Source organism: Gavia stellata, chromosome 20 (genome assembly GCF_030936135.1).
Source record: "Gavia stellata isolate bGavSte3 chromosome 20, bGavSte3.hap2, whole genome shotgun sequence".
Taxonomy (NCBI): domain Eukaryota; kingdom Metazoa; phylum Chordata; class Aves; order Gaviiformes; family Gaviidae; genus Gavia; species Gavia stellata.
The window spans coordinates 11,425,928-11,448,201 of NC_082613.1; the positions used below are offsets into that span (position 1 = coordinate 11,425,928).

The 22,274-nt window shown below is 50.7% G+C and overlaps 1 protein-coding gene across 1 annotated transcript in view; it reads right to left on the reverse strand.

Annotated features, from left to right (window-relative positions):
• Positions 1 to 2,673, reverse strand: part of RIMS4 (regulating synaptic membrane exocytosis 4) — a 51,998-nt gene extending 49,325 nt beyond the window's left edge. Inside the window, exon 1 of the mRNA XM_059827301.1 lies at positions 2,577 to 2,673. Within this exon, the coding sequence (XP_059683284.1) occupies positions 2,577 to 2,673 (97 nt within the window). The remainder of the gene's footprint in view (positions 1 to 2,576) is intronic.
• Positions 2,674 to 22,274: the final 19,601 nt, after the last annotated feature.

Consider the following 22,274-nt stretch of genomic DNA (forward strand, 5'->3'; position numbering starts at 1 on the left):
CTCACCTAATGTCCAGAAGGTGGACAGAAAAGAAGAACAAAAGGGCCATGGCAGAAAAGGAAATATTCTGTAAGTAAAAGTATTTTTCAAAAGCAGAGCCATTTTTCAAGACTAAAAGTGGGAAATACTGGAACCCAGAGGTATCGTTAGCATTGGCCAAATGGGGCTGGCTATGTTTCTACATCGCCACGGCTCTCAGCGTAGACACTCCAGCAAATTTCCTTTTGCACTCCTTTAATCTCACCTACCCCTAGTAACTTAAATGAAATACCTCAAGAATTTTTCTTGTTTGTGGATCTGAGCTCTCATCAGGCTGTTTTCCCTTTTCAGAAGAAAACGTCAAGTTTCCTTTAAGCCTGGCCATTTATCAGCTCCTCTCCTTTTTCCGTAGGATGACTACTCTCTTAAAGACGTGGTTCTCAGCTTCAGACAAAATGGATGATGTGTCTGTTTGAAAAAGGATTGTTTACTTTGTGAATGCTCATGGGATCAACTTCTTTTTTTTCTGCCATCTCCTATGGAGAACATCTTGCCAAGTGCAGTATTCATCTCCCTAAATGAGCTATCAAGATCTGTTTTATGACAGAAATCACACTGCAACCCAAACTGGTCAGAATCTCTCTCAGTTTCAGGACTGTGCACAGATATGAATAATACAGAATCTTGTCTGGCACAATTTCAGCATTTCTTTCATCATTTCTCTTTCATGACATTTATTTTCTTGAGAAAACTACACACTTGTAGTTTTAACGCAAAAAATACAAAGCAGCACACATTATTCCTTGCTGTTTGCTCATACGTGTCTGAATACACACCCATAGGCACAAACCACAGGAGCAATACTGCAACGTCCCCACTGTACTGAATGTTATCCCAAGCAGCTTTACTAACGAGACTAACTCAGGCAGGCGAGAGCCACTAATAAGCTGCTGGAGAATGAGGTCTTAATTGTAGATTTATTTAATTCAGAGACAAGTACTTGTGTTGTATTAAGAGCAGCCTATTAACATTCACGCGTGAGCATTCAGGAAGTGCGAATAAATACAATTCAGTGCAAAACCATTTTTCTAAGCGCTGGAAGAGGAACCATTCACTTAAACTGTCACCCTGCTCAGAGCAAGAGGGGCTGGACACCAGGGAATGAAACGCCATTCAAGGCATTGTGTCAGGCTCTCCTACTCGAGCATGTCTCGCTATCAATCATTTCTGAAGCAACAGCGCCGAGACTTCCCAAAGCTCCTGTTATTGTCTTGCGTGCTCCCCAGCATTCAAACCAATTGTGAAGTACCGATAAATCATCAGCAAAAATTTGAGAATAAAACTTAAAAAAAATACATCTGTTGGAGGATACAATCTTCTGCCTGACACCCCTGCACGATGCTGATGACAATCCTAGGTTAATCACACAGATGATGAATTTATTCTTACGTCAATTCCTTGAAAAACAACGGTGTTACAGGTGTAGCAGCTAGCGGGCTGATTTGCCCATGTATTCCTGCTGGCATCTGCACATCTCGGGATGAGCCGCTAGACAAAGGAGCACGCCGGCATTTTGAGGGATGCAAGCACGACAGCCAGTGTTAAAATACACCTTAGTTACCAACTTTCATTATTTGCTGCTCAGAAGATTCACTTAAAGGCTTGGTCTCTGGTACAGCATGTACTGTGAAAAACATCCTTCATTTGTAAGTGAGCCGCTGGGAATGGATGAAGTGCTTCTACACTGCTCTCCATCCACTCCCTCGTACGTCCTCCCTACCCACGCAGCTGCTGTGCTGCCCTCTACTCCCAGCACCTTCTCCAGCACCCAGCCTCCTTCCTTTCCCGTTCAACCCAATTTCTTTCCCACTTTTCCTTACCAATGGCCCTCTTTTTCAATCTTGGTCTTGTTTTATGACCACTACCAACTCTTTGAGGACAGAAAGGTCATTATGAAGCAGGCAAAAATCACTGCATCCATTCTGAAAGGTTTTTGTACGTCCAGCACGCAACGTCCAGCAGAATGGATGCCTTCTCCCCGAGTGCTGCCCCTCGCCGCCCCACAAGAGGAGGGCCGCCGCGTAAGCCGCTCCGTTTGCCAATACCCCGGTTTTGCTATCGATGAGAAGAGGGAACGCGTTTCGCCGTCATGTATAAATTCTCCCTCTTGATCTCCGCAGGCACACGCTTCCCTACACAAACCCTTCAGCACCCCAGCCCCGGGCACCCTGTCGCACGCAAACCCCACGCCGAAAACCCGCCGGGCAGCGGAGGGGGGGACCCCTTACACCCCAAACACCCGCGGCGGGGTCAGGGCTAGCGCCCACACACCGCGAACCCCCCCTCTCCTGCCCACACCCGCCACACCGCCCAAAGCCTGCGCCGCCCGCCCCTGCTCCCACGGCACCCGTGGGTGCCCCCACGCCGACTGGAAACCGGCCCCACGCCCTGCCCCCGGCCCCACCGACACCGCCGGGGCTCCCCCCCGCTTTGGGGCGCCCTCCCCGCCCCACGCACACCGCCACGCGCCCCCAGCCCCGCTCTTGACCGAGACCCACCGGCCCGGCTGCAGCCCCCCCCCCGCCGTGCCCCCGTACCCGCGTCCTCCTCGTCGAAGCTGTTCATGCAGGGGAAGTAGATGGCCAGGGCCTCGAAGGAGGCGGAGAGGCTGAGGCGGCTCTGCGACCGCTCCATGAAGAGCCCGGGTCCGGGGGCGCCGCCGGGGGCCTCGCCCGCCGCCGCCGGCGGCTTGGCCAGCTTCGCCGCCCCATTCTTCACTCGGAGCACGGCCCGCGGCGTCTTGGCTGCGGCGGGGGCCGCGGTGAGGCGGCGAGGCGAGGCGGGAGCCGGCGGGAGCGCGGAGCGGAGCGGCGCGCGCGCTGCGCAGCGGAGCCACCTGCTGCCGCCCGGCGCTCTGGGCGCCGCCCCGCCCCGCCGCCCCGCCTCACGCCCGGCAGCGCCGCCGCCAATCGCCGCCCGGAGGGGAGGGACGGGCAGCGGCGGGAGGGGGCCCGGCGGCGGGAGGGGGCCCGGCGGCGGGGCGGCCTGGGGCTCTTCGCCCCCGCGGCCATCTTCCTGACCGGGGCGGCGGGACGGGCCTTCCCCCGCCCCGCGCGGGGCCCGGCGGCTCCTCACACGGCCCCGGCCCTGTGTGTGCCCCCGAAAATAATCTTGAGGCTTCTTCCAAAAGGGGGGTGAAGAGAAATGGCACTCGGGTAGTTTAAGGAGCAGCCCAGCTCCCCAGCCCCACAAACCGCCCTCTCGGGGGGCAGCCGCTCCCCTGAGGCGGACGTGGGGTCAGGGGGTCCTCAGGCACCCGCGGGGCAGCGGCAGTGGGGAGGCCCATCGCTCCCACGGCTGAGGGGGTGTTTCAGCCATTGTCCGTACCAGAAGGCCCTCTGTCTCCCCGGAGAAGGCTCTTCCCAACCAGGCCACGACACCATTTAATTCCCTGCATTAAACGTTCTCCCCTTCCCTCCACCCCGTCCTAAAGGTCATTATCACCACCCACCAGCACAACAGTCTTCTTTCCCCAGTCACGTCTCTTCAGGCACCAAAAAAACCCCAAAAATACCAAAAGCCACTGCTCAGAAGTATACAAGCTCCCAGGCAGAAAGCGTATAACCGCAGAGGTTTTCCTTAGTGGTTGATTGGAGGGTTAAATTAAATTGGAAGGCTGCTGCCTGTTCTGGCTCAGCATTTAAACCCATTCCGCAGCACGCCCTTGGATAGGTGCTGGTGGGAACTTGGGGCGCTACATGTACAAGCAAATTTTAGGTCCTTCCCCAAGTCTGGCTTCTTGTATTTCTCTTTGGCAAGCCTTATGGAGAATTACTGGCTTGGAAGTACCAGCTGTCCACCACTCATTCCAAAGCAGCATAGACATCATAGTATCACCCGCTCCCACTTTGGGGAAGGAAACCTAGCATATCCTCATTTATTCAGTGCAACAAAAGCTGGGAAGGGATGAGACGGAGCATGTTTTCCGACAGCAACTTGGTCTCCCCAGTGAGGATGCTGTCCCCTTGGCGCGCAAAGGAAGATATTCCTCAGGCACTTGGTCTGTCCACCCATCGTGATAACCAAATGCCATCCCACTGAACACATGAAGTGGCAGGCCTGTTCGTGCTTTTCCAGAAATGCAGATTCGAGCCCAACATCTCCATTAGGAAAAGTACAGCTAAAACTACTATACACTGAGTGCTGCAAAACAACAGCCTGGAGGGAAAAAGAGTTTTCCTCTTCCAGTGCTGGAGCCCAGCCGCAGACAACCAGAAGATGACTAGGCTGGGCATCCTGGGTCAGTCATTCCTGGCAGTCGGCTCACCCCACTTGAGCTCTAAGGCTGTAATAGAGCTAGAGACTTCAGGCTTACAAATACTGCTTTTGTTTTTATTTCCATGCCCAGTAAGCAATGTAAGAATTACAACCCATAATATTACCTGTACTCTTCTCTCAAAAAGTTAATAAATCAAGGCATTAAGAGTCCTCCCTCTACTGAAAATCCTACCAGAGCTGTAGCATATTTGTGGCTGCCAGTGTCAGGAAGCAGTGAGAACAGGGCTGCTCCCAGGGAAGGGGAGCCAGGAACAACCCCACTGACCAGGCACCCTCCCACTTCACAGGAGGTAGAGCAGGGTGGTGATGGCAGTGGGTCCTATCAACACAGCAGCTCCAAGGTCCACCAAGGAAAGCCAAACACCAAGCAGACTCACCTACAACACAGCCCAGGCAAGCACTGAAGACCCCCGGGGTTGGCGGTTAAATGGAGCTCCTGGCAGAGAGGGTGGGTGGGGGCCCCAGGTAAGGCTCATCAGGGCAATTAAGGCCTATTAGTGGACTCCTGGCCCGGACATCCAGAGTCATCATTACTGGTGATGCATCCAGAATAGCAGAGGTCATTTGAATACCAGATGCCAAGCTGAGTTTGCAGGGCTTCCTAATAGAAAATACATTTTTTAATTCAAAAACTAATCAAAATTTGCTCTGGAGTTAGTGAGTTACATGACTTCCTTCATCAAAGCTAAGCTGGGCAGGCACTAAAGCAGAAGGAACAGAATGAACTTATTACGGACAATGATGACTCCAGGTCTGAGTTTTGAAAGGCAGGGACATCAGGGAGGAATGTGTTATTATATGTTTAAGAAGATACTTCAATAGTACCAATCAAGGCATTAGCAGCAGCTATAGGGACAAATCCAAGTGCATTAAAGCTGTTAAGACAGCTCCTGTCTACCAGTCCTGGCAGCACATTTGATCGGAGGAGCAAGAGGCATCTGTGAATCAAAATCTGCTTCCAGGTTCCCAGGCACAGGAGCTACCTAGAAGCACTGAGAGCTGCTTTCTATTCATTTAAAGCATGCGAGGAAAAATCTAAATGGGGAATAGAAATTTAATTTCAACCTTATGCTGTGGTCATCTAAACGTCTCTTGTTTCACTACATCTTGAAAGCGTAGTGATGGCAGAGGTACCGGTGCCTAATGGAGAGCGCAGGCCTGTGGTTTGGATAGCTGATCTCTATCCCCAATGCTCTTCTCTGTCCTTTGCTTTCTTCACCGGTGCACCAGGACTGAAGACCCTTCTGCTTTGAGTGCTCTGACATCTACTTATGAGGTGCTGAGGAAGACCATCACCCACATCACCGTTGTGCATCTTTCTCCATGCTCCATCCATCTGCCGGCTTCCTCTCCCTCTGCAGTTCGAAGCCCTTGCGCCTGCACAGCTTCTCAGCACCGCTTGGTCACATCTTCTCAATGCTCCTTTTGCGCATTTTTTTCCAAGCTGTCTCACACCTCCCGCTTCGGCACACCTATGGTACCAGCCACGCTCCAGTCCTTTCCTGCACCCTTCTGCTACGGAGGGGCTTGGGCTGAGTGCTCCCAGCATCATCCCTTAGCTTTCGTGTCATCTGCCTTTCATTTGCCTGCTACAACATTTTGCTCCTCAGGGCAGGGACCTGCCTAACTCATGTACTGCAGGGCTCTTTGATTACTGGTTGGGCCAAAACATCCTAAACCGAAACCATCTGCCTTAAAGTGAGACAAAACGCATTGACAGCTGGAAATTGGATGGACAGTTAAGGGCATAATGCCCTCCAGATGCCTGGAGGAAACAGTTTGTTTTGGCTGCCTGTTTAAGGGAAATAAGGATTTGCAGCGAAGCTGGAAACTCATTAGTCTGTAATGTTCTTCTTCACTGGTCATCATGGACAGAAAGATCCTTGCAAGAAACTTAGAGAAGTGAGCCTAAGCAAGGAGGAAGATTCCTGTGATGCTATAAATAAGCTGAGAGTGCAACTGAGAACAAATAAACTCAAAGATTTAGTACCTCCAGAATAGCACGTCTGTGGCTGCTCTAGTGGAAGTGGTTAATTGATTGTTTCCCCAGTGAAGCAGGCTCTGACTGATTGAACCATGGAAAGCTCTGATAGATTTTTCCTGCTGGCTCTTTCTCTTCCCACTAGTCACGTAGCTTATATTTTTGCCTTGAGTCTTAAGTGTCTGGATCAGCTTAGGAAGTTAGTTTTTATATACTGGTGTGAAAGAATATGCTGCCCTCTCCCTCTCGTACCCCCCTACGGTTCTGTGTATGCCTGTCTGGAAATAAGCCCAAACTCCCTGGTTAGTGCATGTTGCTCTCTGTGCCCTGTCTGCCCACTGCTTGCTCAAAATAGAGCCCATGTGCTGGGAGCTCAAATGCAGCAAAGAAACAAACGCTGCTAGTGAGAACACATCACGTGCATAAATCTACTCAGAGTAAATACAGTATCCCTATGGGTAAGGAGAGTTGAGCTCCTCCCTGTCTCATACTACCCCTTCCTTCCGCAGGGTGAAGCTGGTGCTGGAGCCAGGCAGTTCATAGTTGGCAGTACACGATGTTCTCCAGCTCCCGAAAGCAAATGTAAAACTGATCATCCCAGCTCTCCAGGGCTCTAATTGATTCCCTTACCTGGTTTGAGTTCCTCTTGGTCTTTCTGGGCAGGCTGGAGGGCAGGACGTGAGGCGTGCTGAGTATGGATACACATAACCAGTGAATAAACACCGCAGAATGGCATTGCCACCCAGCAGGATGCCATCCAATACTGGATGATGCTGAGAGATACTGACTCACATGCCCAACTACACTAAGTACCACAGTTTCACTAGGCTTGGTTGTTGTACACTTGTATAACAATACGCATTTCAACTTATTTATTATTTCTTGCTATTTGTGTTGAGGGAGTATTGCAGACTGATGCCCTGAAGAACCAGGCACAGTATAAACACAGAGTGAAAGCCTTTCTCTTCCCCAAGTGCTCCCTGACTAAGTAGTCAAGACAAAGAACAGAAGGCAGTATAATTTTTCTTATACAAGTTCAGGGTACAAAGCATGGGAGTTTTACTTGGCTTGCGCAAGACCACGTAAGGGAAGTGCTGGAGCTAGGAACTGAATGCAGATTTCCTGCCTTAATCTCAAGACTACCTTCTGCTTTTCCCTAATACAAGCAATATTCTAACCTTAGCAAAATTACATTGTAAGCCAGACAGGCTTTTACAGCATCCTTTGCTGGTTGGGATCCAGGCAAGGCAGGAGTGCTCAGGTTTGTTGATAGCCCAACCACAGACATGCCCTGCTGTGGCACAGCAAGGGCTGCCCTAAGGAGCTAGCCAGAACGCTACGCTGTGTGCACAGTGTCGTTCAAAATACACTGCACTTTTTTAAACCCGAAACCCCATCTAGAAGCAGATTTGTTTTCAGTCTTTCTGTTCTTCCACCCTTCTCTCCTAATATCCTGTTGTCTTAGAGTCACATCTCTCTCTCCCTCTTTAGCTACCAAAAACAAGCCCACAGAGGTGCTAAACCACTAGTGAGACAGAGACGAGAGGATGAGTAATGAGATGCTGAGCCGTCAGCCGTGGGTCCCTTGATAGCCCTGCTGCTTCTCACATTTGTCTAGCCAGCCTTTTCCCGAGGGTTAAGAGAGCTTGAGGCTTCACAGCACACGCTGCACTCTGTTTTTACTGTTGGCATCTACTAAATTTGGTCAAGTTCAGCCCATTCAGTGGCTTCTATCCCCTGGGAGCAGGAGTGTGGGAGTGGGCTGGGCACTGCCACAGGGTATAACTCAGCAGACCATCTTCTGCTTCACTGTGCCTTCCCAAATGTTGAGGTTTGGTTTTTTGTTTTTTGATTATTATTTTTCCAGTCCAGACAGCCAGGATAGGTAAATGGATGTTAAATCAGGCTGATTCTTTTCTGATGACTAAAACGTGGACCCAGACTGATGGAGTGCAGGGTAGCGGTAATTTGAGGGCACATGTTGTCTGTTTCAGTATTCAGCCACAAGAAAAAGGGAAGAGGAAGCACCTGCATGGAGAAAATGCTGTTAAGAGCAGGTACTTGCTTATCCGCTTCCCTCATTTATCATAAACACAACACCTCCCCAAGGGCTGTGCTATTCCCCAGCTCTCCAGGCTGGGAAATGCTAGGCACAGTTAAGAAAAGCTTGAGAGAAAAAGAGGGAAAAAGAGAAATGATGGGGAAAAAACTGGGAAAAAGAGGATGGAAGAGCAAAAGCAAGAAGGTGGCCAAAAATGCTGAACTGGAGGAGGCACAAGGAGAGGAGGAAAGGACTGGGGGGTTTTCCCAGTCAGAAGAAGTTTTGCAGCCACAGGCAAGTTCAGGAGAGCTGGAGAAAGGGACTTGGGGCACATCCTATGGCCAGGAGCAAAAATGAGACACTAAGTAGGAGCTCATGTACATGAAAAGCTCATCTAGCTCCTCTAAAAAGTTTCCTAAGAGAAAAGCCCACCTGGAAACTTGATCAATAGTCATAAGCATCTGTGTAGTAAAGCAGCAGGTTGACTGGCCACAAATGATAGAGCAGCTCAGGCAGGTGGGTGTCTGTCCTGCATGGGTGTGAAAACGAAGAGGCTGCTTTTGAAAATGTGAACCATGGTGGCTTCATTCTACAAAGCATCCTGTAGAGCAGACATTGTGTGGAAAATATCCTGACAGTTTGGGAGAGGGGAATTAGCAGATTGTGGCTGAACGAAAGCATGGAATCGTGCAGACAACCCGCTTCCTTTGGTCCTTTCATTCATACCGGCTCATGGTGCTGGCATTGCCACAAGCAGAGGCAATGCTGGGAATGACAGGTGGAATTTAGTGCATTGGAATTTTAATCAGCAATTATCGTAAAACACAATAATGCTTCAACTGGTGGGTAATTTAGCTCCAATTCCAAAAATATAGACTCATTCACTCTAGCTGTAAATTTCCAACCTCTTTCCTCCAAGCAAGCTAGCGTATAGAAATGTATGAATGATAACCAAGCAAAGTAATGATGGCTGGAGAATTAAGATGGCTCAGAACTATCCAGCCAAATTACCTAGCAATGGTATGGCACCCATCCCAGGTCATGCTTAGAAAGATTCAGGCTTACTTCTCTCACTGACATAAAAGGACTGTGACTCCACCTGATTCCCCTGTGCACATGAGCTTATGTCTGTGTGTGTGAAAGGAGAGTAAATGTTTAAATACTGTTGTAACGTCAATATTCAGTGCCAAGACTGGGAAGTTCTGCTACGTGTGCGACTAGACCATTTCCTGGCAGGAATACAGAAAAGAGAGATCTCAGCTTTCCGATATTAGCTTCTGAGTTTGAAAATGTGAATCTAGGTTTTTGGCTAAGGATGTGTTCGTGAGCTACCCCCACGTGCTGGAGTTCAGCAGTGCAGAACACCTCCCAGCCACCCCTGGGAAGCATCCCGTAGCAGGGACCCTGGGCAGCCCCAAGGCACCAAGCCCACTTCACAGGGCTTGGGTAGCTCACCCCCTAGTTGGGAGGCCAAGGAACCCAGCAGATAAGGGTGTGTGAGCTCTGTGCTGCAGCAATGGGCATGTTGCTGGCACTGGAGCTAATGGGGAGCTGATTTTGCTTGGGTTTTGCTGCTGGCTGTGGCATAAACCCTCCCTTTAGAGCAGATACCCCTCAGCAGCTCAGTGAATGGTAATTCAATTTAGATTTAATGTTAGGATTTGGGTCCTTTAGTTGCCAGAACATATAATTACGTGGACAAAATGTTCCTCACTGTAGCATGCCTCATTTCGGCATTTCTGCTCCCTCCGCAGGGGTGGCACATTGGGGTCAGCGATGCTGCCAAAGTCGGTGGCTTTCGGACTACCGTCCGCTTTGCGCACACACTTTCAGCCTGGGAGGCAAGAGGTTTGTGAAATATCTCTTTTAAATGAGTCTGCTGAGTCTGTAACAAGAAGAGGACAGAAATAATCCTGTGTGTGGCTTCCTACAGATGGGCTTTAGTACTTGCAAAAGTTGTAGCAAATGGATTTGCTCCGGGTTTGGCTAGACATGGACAGATTTATAGAATGAGAGGTGATGCAACATAGCAGCTACAGCAAAATTGCATCTTGGAGGGATAATTCACTGCAAGCACTTGAGGATACTTCAGATGTGTTGCCATCTTGCGCCTGCACCTGTGCTGAGGCTGGTCTCAGCCAAAAAGGGCTTTTGTGTCCTGAAGTGCAGGGCAAGAGCCTAGAAGCCAATGGAGAAAGGGAAAAATGCTTTTTCTTCATCTCAAAAGCCAGCAACAGTTTGATAAAAGCGTTTGTATTTTTATGGCAGTGCCACAAAGGCTGCTTTTACCCTTTTTCTTGTTTTGCCTTGCCTTTTCCCTCCCTCCTTCCTCCAGGCTGCGATAACTGTGTTCCAGAATGAAAGGAAGATTCACTTGTCTGTGGTTACCAAAGGGGCTAAATTTGTTATACATTATGCACATTCTTCACGATGCAACATTTTTTGCTGAACTTGAAAGGAATAATGTTACCTAAGAAACCCCTAACAGATTGTTTACAGAAGACTATACAAGACAAATAATTTGAAGCTGTGACTCAAACTGTGTAACTACAAACTGAAGGCAAGACCAGTTATGATCAACCAAATGATAACACAAGCTTTATCATAATACCCTAAAACATTGCATCAACTTGCAAATAAACAGAGATCTCAATAACCTGCTGCAGTCTTCACCAGCAAGCTCACATTTAGCTTCACAAATGTCTTCTGTCTTCTGACGTAACACGACCTAAAACCAAAAAGAATGTGCTCTACCTTTCAAAATGCCTTATCTATATATGCCATCAACAGACTACTCTTTCAGGTGTTGTAACTCCTCTCTTCATTCTCTAACTGCAGAAAACTATAGGAGAAAATGTAAGGGATTTTGTACTGGGAAGAATGTATAACTTCTGAAAGTTTAAAATTAAAGAAGCATATGATAAAATTCACTACAAGCATATCTTGGAAATATATTTTTACATTGATTGCTTTAGTAGTCTCAGAGCTATTATATTTCTTATCATCTGCTTATAAAGATACATTGGTTCTGGTAGTACCAGTAAAACCCCAAATAATGTTTTCTTGTTTATACTGAGACTATATTTCATACCAAGTACTTGAATATATCACTCCATTTCTTACCTCACCAGTCTTATTTTTATTCCCCTCTTCACATTTAATTTCAACTTTTTTTTTTTAAACATTTGCAAATTTATCAAATCATTCACCTTTGTCAATCTTTTTGAGGGCATCCTTGTCAACATTCCTACTGCAATTCAGACTGGGTTTCACGCTTTTTGCCAAGGAGAATTCTTCAAGTTCATCCAAGTTGCTTCCAGTCTTCAAAATCTTAGGCCCACTCATTCAAATGCTCAGTGAAAGTACTGTAAAACCAGTTTACCATATTTTTTTACTTTTGCTGCCAAAAAGACTCCCTCACTTTCAAGTTCAAGTATTAAAGTGTTTATCATTATTGCCTGAAAACCTGCCCTTTTTTTACTTCAACTCTTACCATTAAAGGCTTGATGTTCCCCATTTCACAAAGGTACTGTGTTCAATTTCCTTGACTCTAGTAAAAAACATCTTCAGTTTGCTTTTGACAAAATGGAGTTGCAGCAGTGATTCAGGACTGCTGTAAAACTGCTTTAATAAAATAGGACACTTGTCATATGAAAGAAAATATGGTTTGAATGCATCTTAGAGGTCAATAAATCTGCTGCTGGCTGGCTGTAGAGATAACTACCTTGTCTTACAAGGTCCAAGAATTGCTTTTAGTTTATTTCAGTAAAATTGTGGGGGCTGTAGAAATATGGGAAGGAGGTGTTCACTGCTGATTACACATCAGCACGTATTGTACCAGCTCTTCTTTGGATCCCTTGTGGACTGGGTGGACAGTATGATCCCCATCCCGGAGGTTCAGGTTTAGGAGGTTTTTTTAGTTTTGTAAACACCGTGTTTGTTTCTCTCACTCCTGCCTGTCTAAAATTCACATCACCAAAGGAGGCAGGAATTCTGTTTATCCAGCAGCGTCTGCCCAAGGTCTTAGCGGACCAGTGACACACTCCTCAGCATTTGTACCAGCACGCTGTGGGGATCCAGTGGCTCGAATCCACTTTCATTTTTTCATGAGCAAAGTGCCTAATTAAACTTGTATATGTCAGCCCAGACAGAGATGTACCCCATGCCACTCAGCCCCAGGAAACCTTGGGTTTCCCAGGGCGGGTGCATTGGCTGCGCTCTGGTTCCCATGCAACACCCCTGCACCGCTGACTGCTCCAGTTTTAGCTTGAGCACAGAAGAGATCTTTCTCCAGCAGATGCATTGCCACCCTGCACAGATCACTTATTGGAGCAGTTGGTTATTTTTGCTTTTCAAGGCAAAATACACTCACGCTGGAGCCCTGGATGGATTCTGGAGGATGTGTTCCCCCTGTACACACTTCCCTCAGTCTCTCGCTGATGGCTCTGCAGGCATCTGCCCAGCTTCCCTGTGCCAGGGACTCTACTCCCTAACAAGACCACTTTCCATAAGGCCAGCGAGAGTCAGAGTGGCCTTATACATCCACGTGTTTGAAGTAAATGTGAAATACTGGCATATGAAGAGATGAGATGTTGGGGTAATTGAAGACCAGGCTTAAGCATAGAGCCCTGAATTCCCTGAAAACTCTCCTATCATGAACTTTGCAGCAGAAACCTGCACACCCTGCAAGCGGTACCCCAGCCCCGTGGGGTTTGCTGCTATCGCCCGGCTGCTGCGGGAGCCGCAGGGTGCTGCAGCACTCAGCTCTGTTGTCCCCAGCTTGCTGGGATGGGGCCCTGGCGCGGGCAGCATGGGAGCACTCCTGTCCCCGGGTACTTGTCGTGGGTGTTATGTGCATTGATGCAATGGAAGAACCTGCCTGGTTCTTCCTCATGCAGGAGGCAGAGGCAGCGGTTGTCTGAACACCTCGAAGACATCTGCTCTTGTCACATCACGAGTCCTCTTTGTCCCTCTTCAGTGCACAACTTTATTCGGGAGGTTGGTCCTTGATGAGAGGAGGAGCATCTCCTCAGGGATAGCAGGGTTTCCCTGATTTTGCCTGTTTTTCCCAGGTTTTAGCTAGCCCTGAGTCACCTCCCTGCTCTTCTGCTGTTCCCCCATGCACACACAGGGAGCCAGAGGTGAGCAGCCCTGTACCAGCGCTGTACTGGGTGGGATGCCCGGAGTGGCACTGCCCCCCTTTGCTGCCAAGCAGAGAAAAATCTGGAAACTGGATCCATCTCCAAAAGACTTTGATTTTTTAATTTGCTTTCTGCTTGATTTAGCTATTTTCTGAAACAATCTCAGCAGTGAAAAGCCTTTTCAGAATAGAACAGGAAGGTTTTCTTTCTCCTGAAAACGCTGAAACAAGATGTTTTGATGCTGCCAGATCTTTTTGTTTATTTGTTTTGTTTCAAAGCAAAATTCCAGTGAAATGCAGTCAATTTTGTGAAGTACTTTGATTTTGATGGGTCTATGTATGCTGGCTTAAATATTTTTCCGGCTACCTCCATTTGGGAAAAGCGGGAGGGAAGGCAGACCAGATGTCACATACTGCGTTGCAGAACTGGAGATCTGGCACCCATCTGACAAACAGCCTTCGGAAGTGTGGGAACATGGTGTGGGTGCAGCCGGGGCTCAGGAAGGGACACAGTAAGGAAGAGGGAGAGTCATGGAAACCTGTCTGATGACAGGCCCATGGAAACCACTGATGGCCTGGCCCTGGTACCAGCCTCTGCTACTGACTTTCCAAGTGACCTCAAGCAAATGTCTGTGGCCCAGTGACCTGTGAGAAGGGAATAACAGAGTGACCCCTCGGACCACCGCGTTTGCTGAGAATTCAGGCTTTTTAGGGCTGCGACACCCTTTTGCCTTGTTATTTTGAACAGCAGTTTGAACAACACAGCCCTCATCTAGGTTGTGGGCTCTTTGCTCTGTGCAAAGCAAGCAAGAACAGTAATTGGCTGGACCTGTGAGTTTTTGTTAACAGGCAGCGGCAGAAGAATTTAAATGCAGATCCCAGCATCCTGCAGACACAAAAAGAAATCCAGGCTTTGCAAAGTCAAAGAGAAGCGGTTTTGTCCTCCTGGGAGCTACAAAATAGGTTGGGATGCCAAAAATAACCTGCTACTAGGTACAGATGCTCCAGCTCTTTTACTGAGACATGAAAACTTGAGCTGGGTTTGATACAAGACATTTATTTAGTGTCACTGTGACCTTCTGCAGATTTCCCACCCCAGCTCTAACCAAATTACAGATTAATCCATCCTGTCACTTCATTGCTTTATTCCAGCTCTTGCACTGAGCTAGGCTCATGCTGCAAAGTTTTGTCAGTGAGATTCAACTCGTTTTTGTAATGGCTCCATTTGCTCCACAAATTCATTTGCGTGAAAACCTGTTTCCCAAGTGGTTGGTCCATGTTGTCAAGGAACAGAAGAGGAATTTGGGCTCTGGTTCTCAAAAACACCCAAATGAAAGGGGAGCTTCTCACACGTGGTTTCGGGGCTTGGGGTTGCTGCTTCTATCGATTTAGGGTCAGAGACCCACCTGGCTTAGGATGTTTAACAGTTTCACACCTGCATCAACAGAGCAGCAAGCCATGCCAAATTTCAGAGAGAAAATATTTGGCCCTCCTAAAAGAGTTACAGCCCGAGGATTTTTCTAAGGGAAATTATCTAAACTGCAAATCAAGCTGGCAGTTTCCTCCTCTAGAGACCATTCTGTTGGACACAGGGAAAACAGAGGAAATCATTTGAGCAGGGCCACAGAGGTGGCCTCGCCCTTGGGGCATTCAGGAACCCGTAGTGCAGGGGCTCGGGGTGCTGGAGCGAAGGGGGGAGCACCCACACAGGGTCTCGCAGCTGGTTCCAAATCCAGCTCTTCTTGCCCAGCACTCAGCCCTGCCAGCAGCAGCCGAGCGTGCCAAAAGCCTGGCTCAGTCCCACTGGAGTTTGCCTGAGCCAAGCTAGGGTGCAGCATCCGTGTGTCCCTCCATCCCAGGACATCTCTCTGGCCCTCAGCAGGAGGGTGATGCCTCCACAGACCCCTCCCCGAGCACACCCAGACCTTCCTGTGCAAGCACAGAGAACAGCCCCTGCTCTCTCCATGGAAGTGGAGGAGATTAGAGGCAGGAGGTGAAGGGACGGAGGGTGTGAGACGTGGAGGTTGGTCCTTCTCCTCCCCACCTTTCTCATTCCAGCTATTACGTATTCCTTGTGCTCCTTTCTAGTCTTGGGAGTGCCAGACCCTGCTCCGTGCTTTGGAGAAGCCGTGAGGTGGCCGGAGGCAGGATTTCAGCTGGGGACTGGATGGCTTGGAGGAAAGATCAACAGCCTGATACTCAGGGCTGGGAATGATCACTGCTCCCTCTGCCCGCGCTCCTGCAGCGCCCGAGCGGAGGTGAGAGGAGAGGCAGCAAAGGGGGTAACTGGAACAAAGAGAGACAAACAAAGGATAACCTTTCAGGCAACAATTCATCATTTAAAGCCAAAGCAGAGGAACAATTTCCCAGCTAGCACAGCATTAAACAGATGGACTAAACCACTTCAGCAGCAAGCAGGTGTCTCTGGGCTCAGAAAACCCATCTGTCCATGGCCACAGGGCAATTATCCCGGATGGCTCAGGTGTTTCCAAGCTGGGACAGCCAAATCCCTCTCTGTAGCCACTGCTTTTATTGATTTATTTATTTGCACAAAGGGCCGGTGATGCCTCTGGAGGATGCCTGCAGTGGTACAGCCCCTGCCTGAGGAACAGATGCTCTCCTGGCGAATCATTTCCATTTGCAAATCTCACATCAAGAGATCGAACATGAGCCACTTGTGCTGCCTTCGCCCCAGCCTCCTCCTCTGTCCTCAGCTCTGCCCTGGCCTTGCCATTGCCACAGCTACTCTATTGTTTCAGTGTCAAAGCATGCAGTAACTGGCTTAGTCTCCTGCTGATTTGCTGGTTTGCTTCAAGCAGAGCCCTTGCTTTGTCCAGGTCGTGTTGGAAGTGACACAAATGCCGGCAAGGAAAGGGGAAAGGCCCAGGAGGTGGTTAGCATTGCAGTCTGGCACAGTCATGAATTTTCTGAAGCCAGAGAAGGGGCTGTGGAGCACTTTGTTGGGAAACATCCCCGGGTGATGTTTGGAGGAGTGCAGGGGGTTTGCACTGTGCCTGGGAGGTGCCGGGCTGGAATCTGCTCTGCTGCACCGCTGCTGTGTGCAGCCCAGCTCCCTCCACCGCCGCCCTCCCGGGCTGCAGACTGAGCGGAGCTGCTCTCAAGGCCCAGTGGGAGGTCAGGGCTGCAGGGAGAGGGAGGTGGCTCTGGGCACCTCGCCCTGTCTGTGTCAGGATGTCTCCATCACGGGGGTACAACAGCTCCATAGCCGTGTGGCATCCAGTAAGCATGAAAGCATCTTTCCTTTCCTCCTCCACCCAGGAGTTTCATGGGCAGCGGGCAGGTCGGTGCCGGGGCAGCCTGCTTGCCTGCTCTGAAAGCCTGGTGAGGAGGAGGAGGAGGAGAGCTCCGAGCTACCCAGAGGCGGCTGATGCTGCTGTTGCCGTTGGCAAGCTGTCACTCCGACACCTCGCTGCGCAGAGCTCTGACGTCAGATGCCTCTGACAAACTTTGCTGTCAGTCAAAAGCCTTTTCACAAACAGAGACAGTGACAGTTTGCAATGCAAACACCAGTCCTGCTCGGCTTCTTTCCCTTCTTTTCTTTTTTAAGCACACAGATTTAAATTTTAAATTGCTGGTCCATTAATGGCGTCCTGGGCGAATGAACCTTCCCATGGTCTCCAGTGTTATGTCCTCTCCTCTCTGCCTGCCCCCTGCCCACTGCCACAGCCCTTGGGACTAGCCCTGCTCCCAGGGAGCCTCCTTGCAGCAAGCGAGAGCCCAAAGCCTTGGCTCCACCAACACCACGAAGCTCTCAGGAGCCAGGAGTGTGGGAGATGGTGACGGGAGCAAGACCCTCCATCTCCTGGGGCTGGTCATGCTTAGCAGGTGGTGGAGATCCTGCAAAGGCTCATTCCCCCCTTCCCCTCCCATTCATCTTTCTTTCCTTTCCTTTTCCCCCTTTCCTCCTCACTGGAGGAAGCAAGGCTGGCCCCTGCTTTGGAGATCCTGGGTCCTCCATCTGAGGCTTTGGGGAAGACAGAGATCACCAGGGTTTAGGCACCTGGGCAGGGAGGCAGCGCAGGCAGGCAGGGTAGCTGGGCTGGTACCCTTTTCTCCTCCATCCTGAGCTGTGCTGGATCCCAGGAAGTGTAATATTTGCTCGAACATGTCAGTAAATCCCCCCTGTGCTACAGGAGGTCACCTTCCCTAATCTACGATGTCCAATTGCGTAACTGAGATACTGAACAAATAGCTTAAATTTAATCTTTGTTTTCTTCCATCTCAAGCGTGGCAAATCAATTCCTGGGCAAGCACAGCTTCAGCACGGGGCTGGGAGCACACACCGGTCACGTTAACCTCCAAAAGACCAGAAAAAATGAGAGAAATAAACCAAGTGAGGTTTTACTGCCTGTTGCAGCACATCTCCCTGTCAAACATCACTGCAGGGCTGGGGTTTCGATGCCTTCAGCAGGGGATTTGCACCCTTGCAGCTCACCACGGCACTGCAGGTGCAAGGCTGTGTCCAGGTGAGGTCCTGGGGCAAAAGCAGGAGATGCTGTGGATGTCAGCAGATGGGTGCAGTTTTGAGCAGCCTTGTGTCAGTGTCATGAGGCACCAGCTCTCTTCCATCTTCCATCTTCAGCACCATCTTCCCTGAAACCCTCCCACCCCTGTCCAGCACTGACGGAAGCCCAGCTCCCCACCAGCAGCTTAAAGACAGCAGAGAAAGGCATGGGACAAGGGGCAGCAGGGCTTCAGCAATGCTTGGAAGGTGTCCTGGTGGCAACGCGGACGGTGGGAGGCAGGGAGAGGGATTCGGTTCTCTTGTTTCCCTCCCCGCTCTTTTTTCTTTGGTTCGTTAATGACAGTTCATACAACAGCGGGCATATTAATAGGATGCTTCGATTCCCAATGTCCCCATCTCCCCTTCCTGCTCCCCCTCTCTAGCCACTTTCTGGCACTCTGACACCTTCCTTCACATTAATTAAATAACAAGCTTATACATCTCATCAGGGTAATTCAAAAACTAAACACACCAGCTATCTATCGCCCCAGTCACTGCAGATGGAGCAAAACCAGCTTTTTCTCTCTGCCGTAGTTTCTCTCTCTCCCTGTTGGAATTAAGGATGTGCTTTAAATGTACATCCTCAGCCAAACACCCCGGTGGGTAGGAAATTCCATGCCTCTAAGTGCCCGCTGGGTCCTGCCTGCTCTGCTTCCCTGCCCTGCGCTGCGCTGGCAGGTGTCAAGCCCATGTCACGAGCTGTCACTCTCCTCTGCGTGGCATGGATGTCCCAGGCACTTTGGACCCCAGTTGGCACTTCTACGCTCCCTCCAGTTCAGCTCAGGGCTGCATCTACCCCAGCTCTGCACCAGTATCTCACTTACTGCTTCTGGCATCCATTTCCCAGGGCGAGGGAGGGATAACTAGTACCTGGCACGCTGCGGTTTGCAGCTAGCCCTTATATGTAGCCTCCCCCTGAGCCCCTCTGCACCTGGGGCTGCCCCTCAGCCCTTCACAAGGCAAACACAGCGCAGGTCTCATTGCAGCTAACGGCTTATTTCAGGCACCAAAATTCAGGAGCGAACTCATGTTGCCTTCTCTCTTAGTGAGGGTCTTAGTGTGAGCTCCCATCAGACAGCAAGAGGGGGCCAGCACGGAGGTGTCTGGAGGCTCAGACCACTCTTGGGGATGGGAGATAATTCTGTAAATGGATCCCAAGCAGCTGGGATTTGCGTGGGCACACGTGTTGCAGGAAAGTACCTCCATGGCCCCAAGCCTGATGCTGCCAGGTGGCAACAAGAGCGGCCAGGATGGGTTTCCGAGAGAAAGACAGCAGAAATTGGGTGGGAAGGAGCACATACTCCTCTCTCCAGGGCGCAAGGAAGCACCAAATCTCTGCCCCTGGAGGCAGCCGGGGAGCAGGGGGCTGCTCCCCACCCCACAGAGCATCTTCTGCATATGAATTAAAAGACTTAGCCTCAAATCTCCTAATTTACCCTGAGTTTTTCTCTTTAATAGTATTCATAGTAGGAGCCATCTGGACCGGGTACTTTATTAGCTTAGAATAATTCAGCTGCTTTGTTAATCTCATCCCATATCACAGGGTTTGCTCCAGTTTCCCCGCGGTGCAGCCCGGGACAGGGCAGTGCTGCCGCCCTCGCTCTTCTCGCTGGTGGCTGTCTCATCACCCGTGGACCCACAACAGGGCAGCCGCCTCCGTGCAGGTCCCATCCCTCCAAACACAAGCCCACAGATTTCTTTAATGTCTCTGACTCTCTTTGAGGGCAGTCAGTGGGTGCCAGATCCACTGGGGTTTCCCATTGGCAAGGGGGAAGACCGCAGCAGGTCCCTGCAGCCCCTCACAAAGCATCCCCGTCCCCTGGCAGGGGCAGAGCTTGGCAGTCCCCGATGGCTCGGCCATCCAGTGCCATGTCCCACGTCAGGGACCTTTCCCAGCCCCCCAGGAGCCCAGCAAGCCAGGCTGCTCCTCCGCCACAGCAGCCGCTTGCTGCCCCAAACACTGGCTTTGTTGCAAAGCCGTAATTGAGCCCTTATCAGCCTAAATGATTAAATTGCCCTCTATTGAGAGAAACCAATTTGCCAGCAAATTTCCTTCTGCTCTGCCTGTAGCATTAAGTGGCCTGCGGGCTGGTGCCGGGCTTCCCAAGCACGCACGGAGGGATGGCTCTCATGGACATTGTGTTCCTCTCCTCTCCTCTCCTCTCCTCTCCTCTCCTCTCCTCTCCTCTCCTCTCCTCTCCTCTCCTCTCCTCTCCTCTCCTCTCCTCTCCTCTCCTCTCCTCTCCCTCTCCTCTCCCTCTCCTCTCTTCTCCCACTTCCCTCCACTCTGCCGGAGAAAAAGCAGGAACCACGTGAATGAGATCATCTGCTCCAAAATTACTCACACTGAATTAATCACCCAGAACGGCAGCAACCGCAGTGGGAGTGAGCCAGGGTCACTGGGGAAGGAGCTGGTGGCTCGGGGAGGGGGAAGTGGGATGGTGCCACCTGGGCAAAGGTGTTGGAGGGAAAGGCCCTTGCTTTTCCTTGTCTGCTGCTGAGCCTGGGCTTGTGCGAGAATTTTCCAGTGTGTGCTGTGGCAGGAGTTGTGTGCAAAGCCCAGAGGGCACAGCAGCGTGCACAGCTCGTTTTCCCTCCTGGGAGGCCATGGAGAGCAGGGGATGTTGGCGAAGTGTGCAAGCTGGTCCAGGGCTGCATCCCTGCAGAGGTCGTATTGCAGTGCCGGGGAAACAGCGCCGGGTACGAGGGAGCTAGCACCAAGCCTGCTGTGTCCTGATGGATAGCCTGGCTGCAGCCTCGGCAGGGCCATTTCCCGATGGGGAGCCTCGTCTGGCAGCTCCCTCCGTGCCGAGCCAGCGCTCCGCACAACAGGGCTTAAGTTATGGCTGATAGAAGAGTGCGGCTGCCAGAAAACATCAAATTACTTCCCTCTGTCACCATAAATTAGAAGTGCTCGTCCTGCCAAGAGAATCAGGCCTCTCTCTAATAAGAAGCCAGCCCTGAACTAGCTGAGTATTTCCCTGCCTGTTGCCTTCCTGCTGCCGGGCCAGAGCAGTGGGCAGTGGGCAGGGAGGACGGTGGTGGCCCTGGGAGGATGCTGCAGGCTGGCCCGGCTGGCCCAGGAGTAGCAGACAGTGTTTGCGAAACTGTTTGACAGAAAGGGGACTTTGCCTGGATCAGTCCATAGTGGCAGGTGACCACAGGCACGGTGACAAGCAGGACAAGGAGGGCACTTTCACAGCAATATGTTATCGCACTAGTCCTCGAATAATGATATTAACGATATACCCAGTGTCCGTGATGCTCTCAGCAGGTGCAGCTCCCTGGTACCTGCCTCAGGTCAGCACATGCTGCTGCCCCGGCTTTCCCTCAGCCTCTCCTGATGGGAAGTGCAAAAGGGAAAAGATCTTTGGGACCTGGCACAAGCTGGAATTGCCCAGACTGACCCAATTTAGGTGAATTCACCCATGTGAATCCCAGCAGGAATAAAGCAATTGCGTGGGGCTGGAAAGGGCAAAGCAGCAAACGGAGCCGGGGAGAGTGATCCCTTAAAGAGCAGCGAGTAAGCCAGCAGCACAGCAGCAAGAGGTGACAGGGAACAGACCATTTCTCCCGCTGCCGTGTCAGCCGTGACAGTGCCCAGCCCCAGCGGGGTCTCGGCAGCCTGCACAGGAGCCGTGCCCGCAGGGAGGTGGCACAGCTCAGGCACAGACACAGCCCTTCTCCCCCCGCTGCACCAAGCACCAGACACCACACGAGCTCTGGAGCAGCTTCACCCCTCGGCTGGCAGCTAGACTAGCCGGGAGCCTGAACGCTGGCAAATGCATCTCTTTGCATCAGAGGCTGAAGTGTTTCTGGTGCCATGGATTTGACCCGCAAACCCCTCAGCAAGCGTGTAGTATTTTGCTCCTTGTCCCTGAGTGCTCCTTCATTCTCCCAACTCCTGGCCTCCATGGTTGATTTAGTGATGTGCGATCCATAGCCATGTTCACCTGGCATAGACCTGCATTCCCGGTAGATAAAACGATGCTCACATGCTCAGGTCTGGCAATAGGAGTGAGTTATTTCCCACAGAGGATCTCAAAGCACTTTTCATTTGTCACCCAACTTACAGAGGTGCAGAGACATGAACAGGTTTGTTAAACACCATCCAGCAAGACAAGCGCTCGAACCTGGATGACTGGCACTAAGGACAAGCTGCAGGGAGCTGCTGCATGGGTATACAGGGGCCAGCACTGCCTGCATCAAGCCAGAGACACTGGCTTTTGCTTCCCCAAGTATTTTTACAGGCAGTGTTGTTCTAATAACA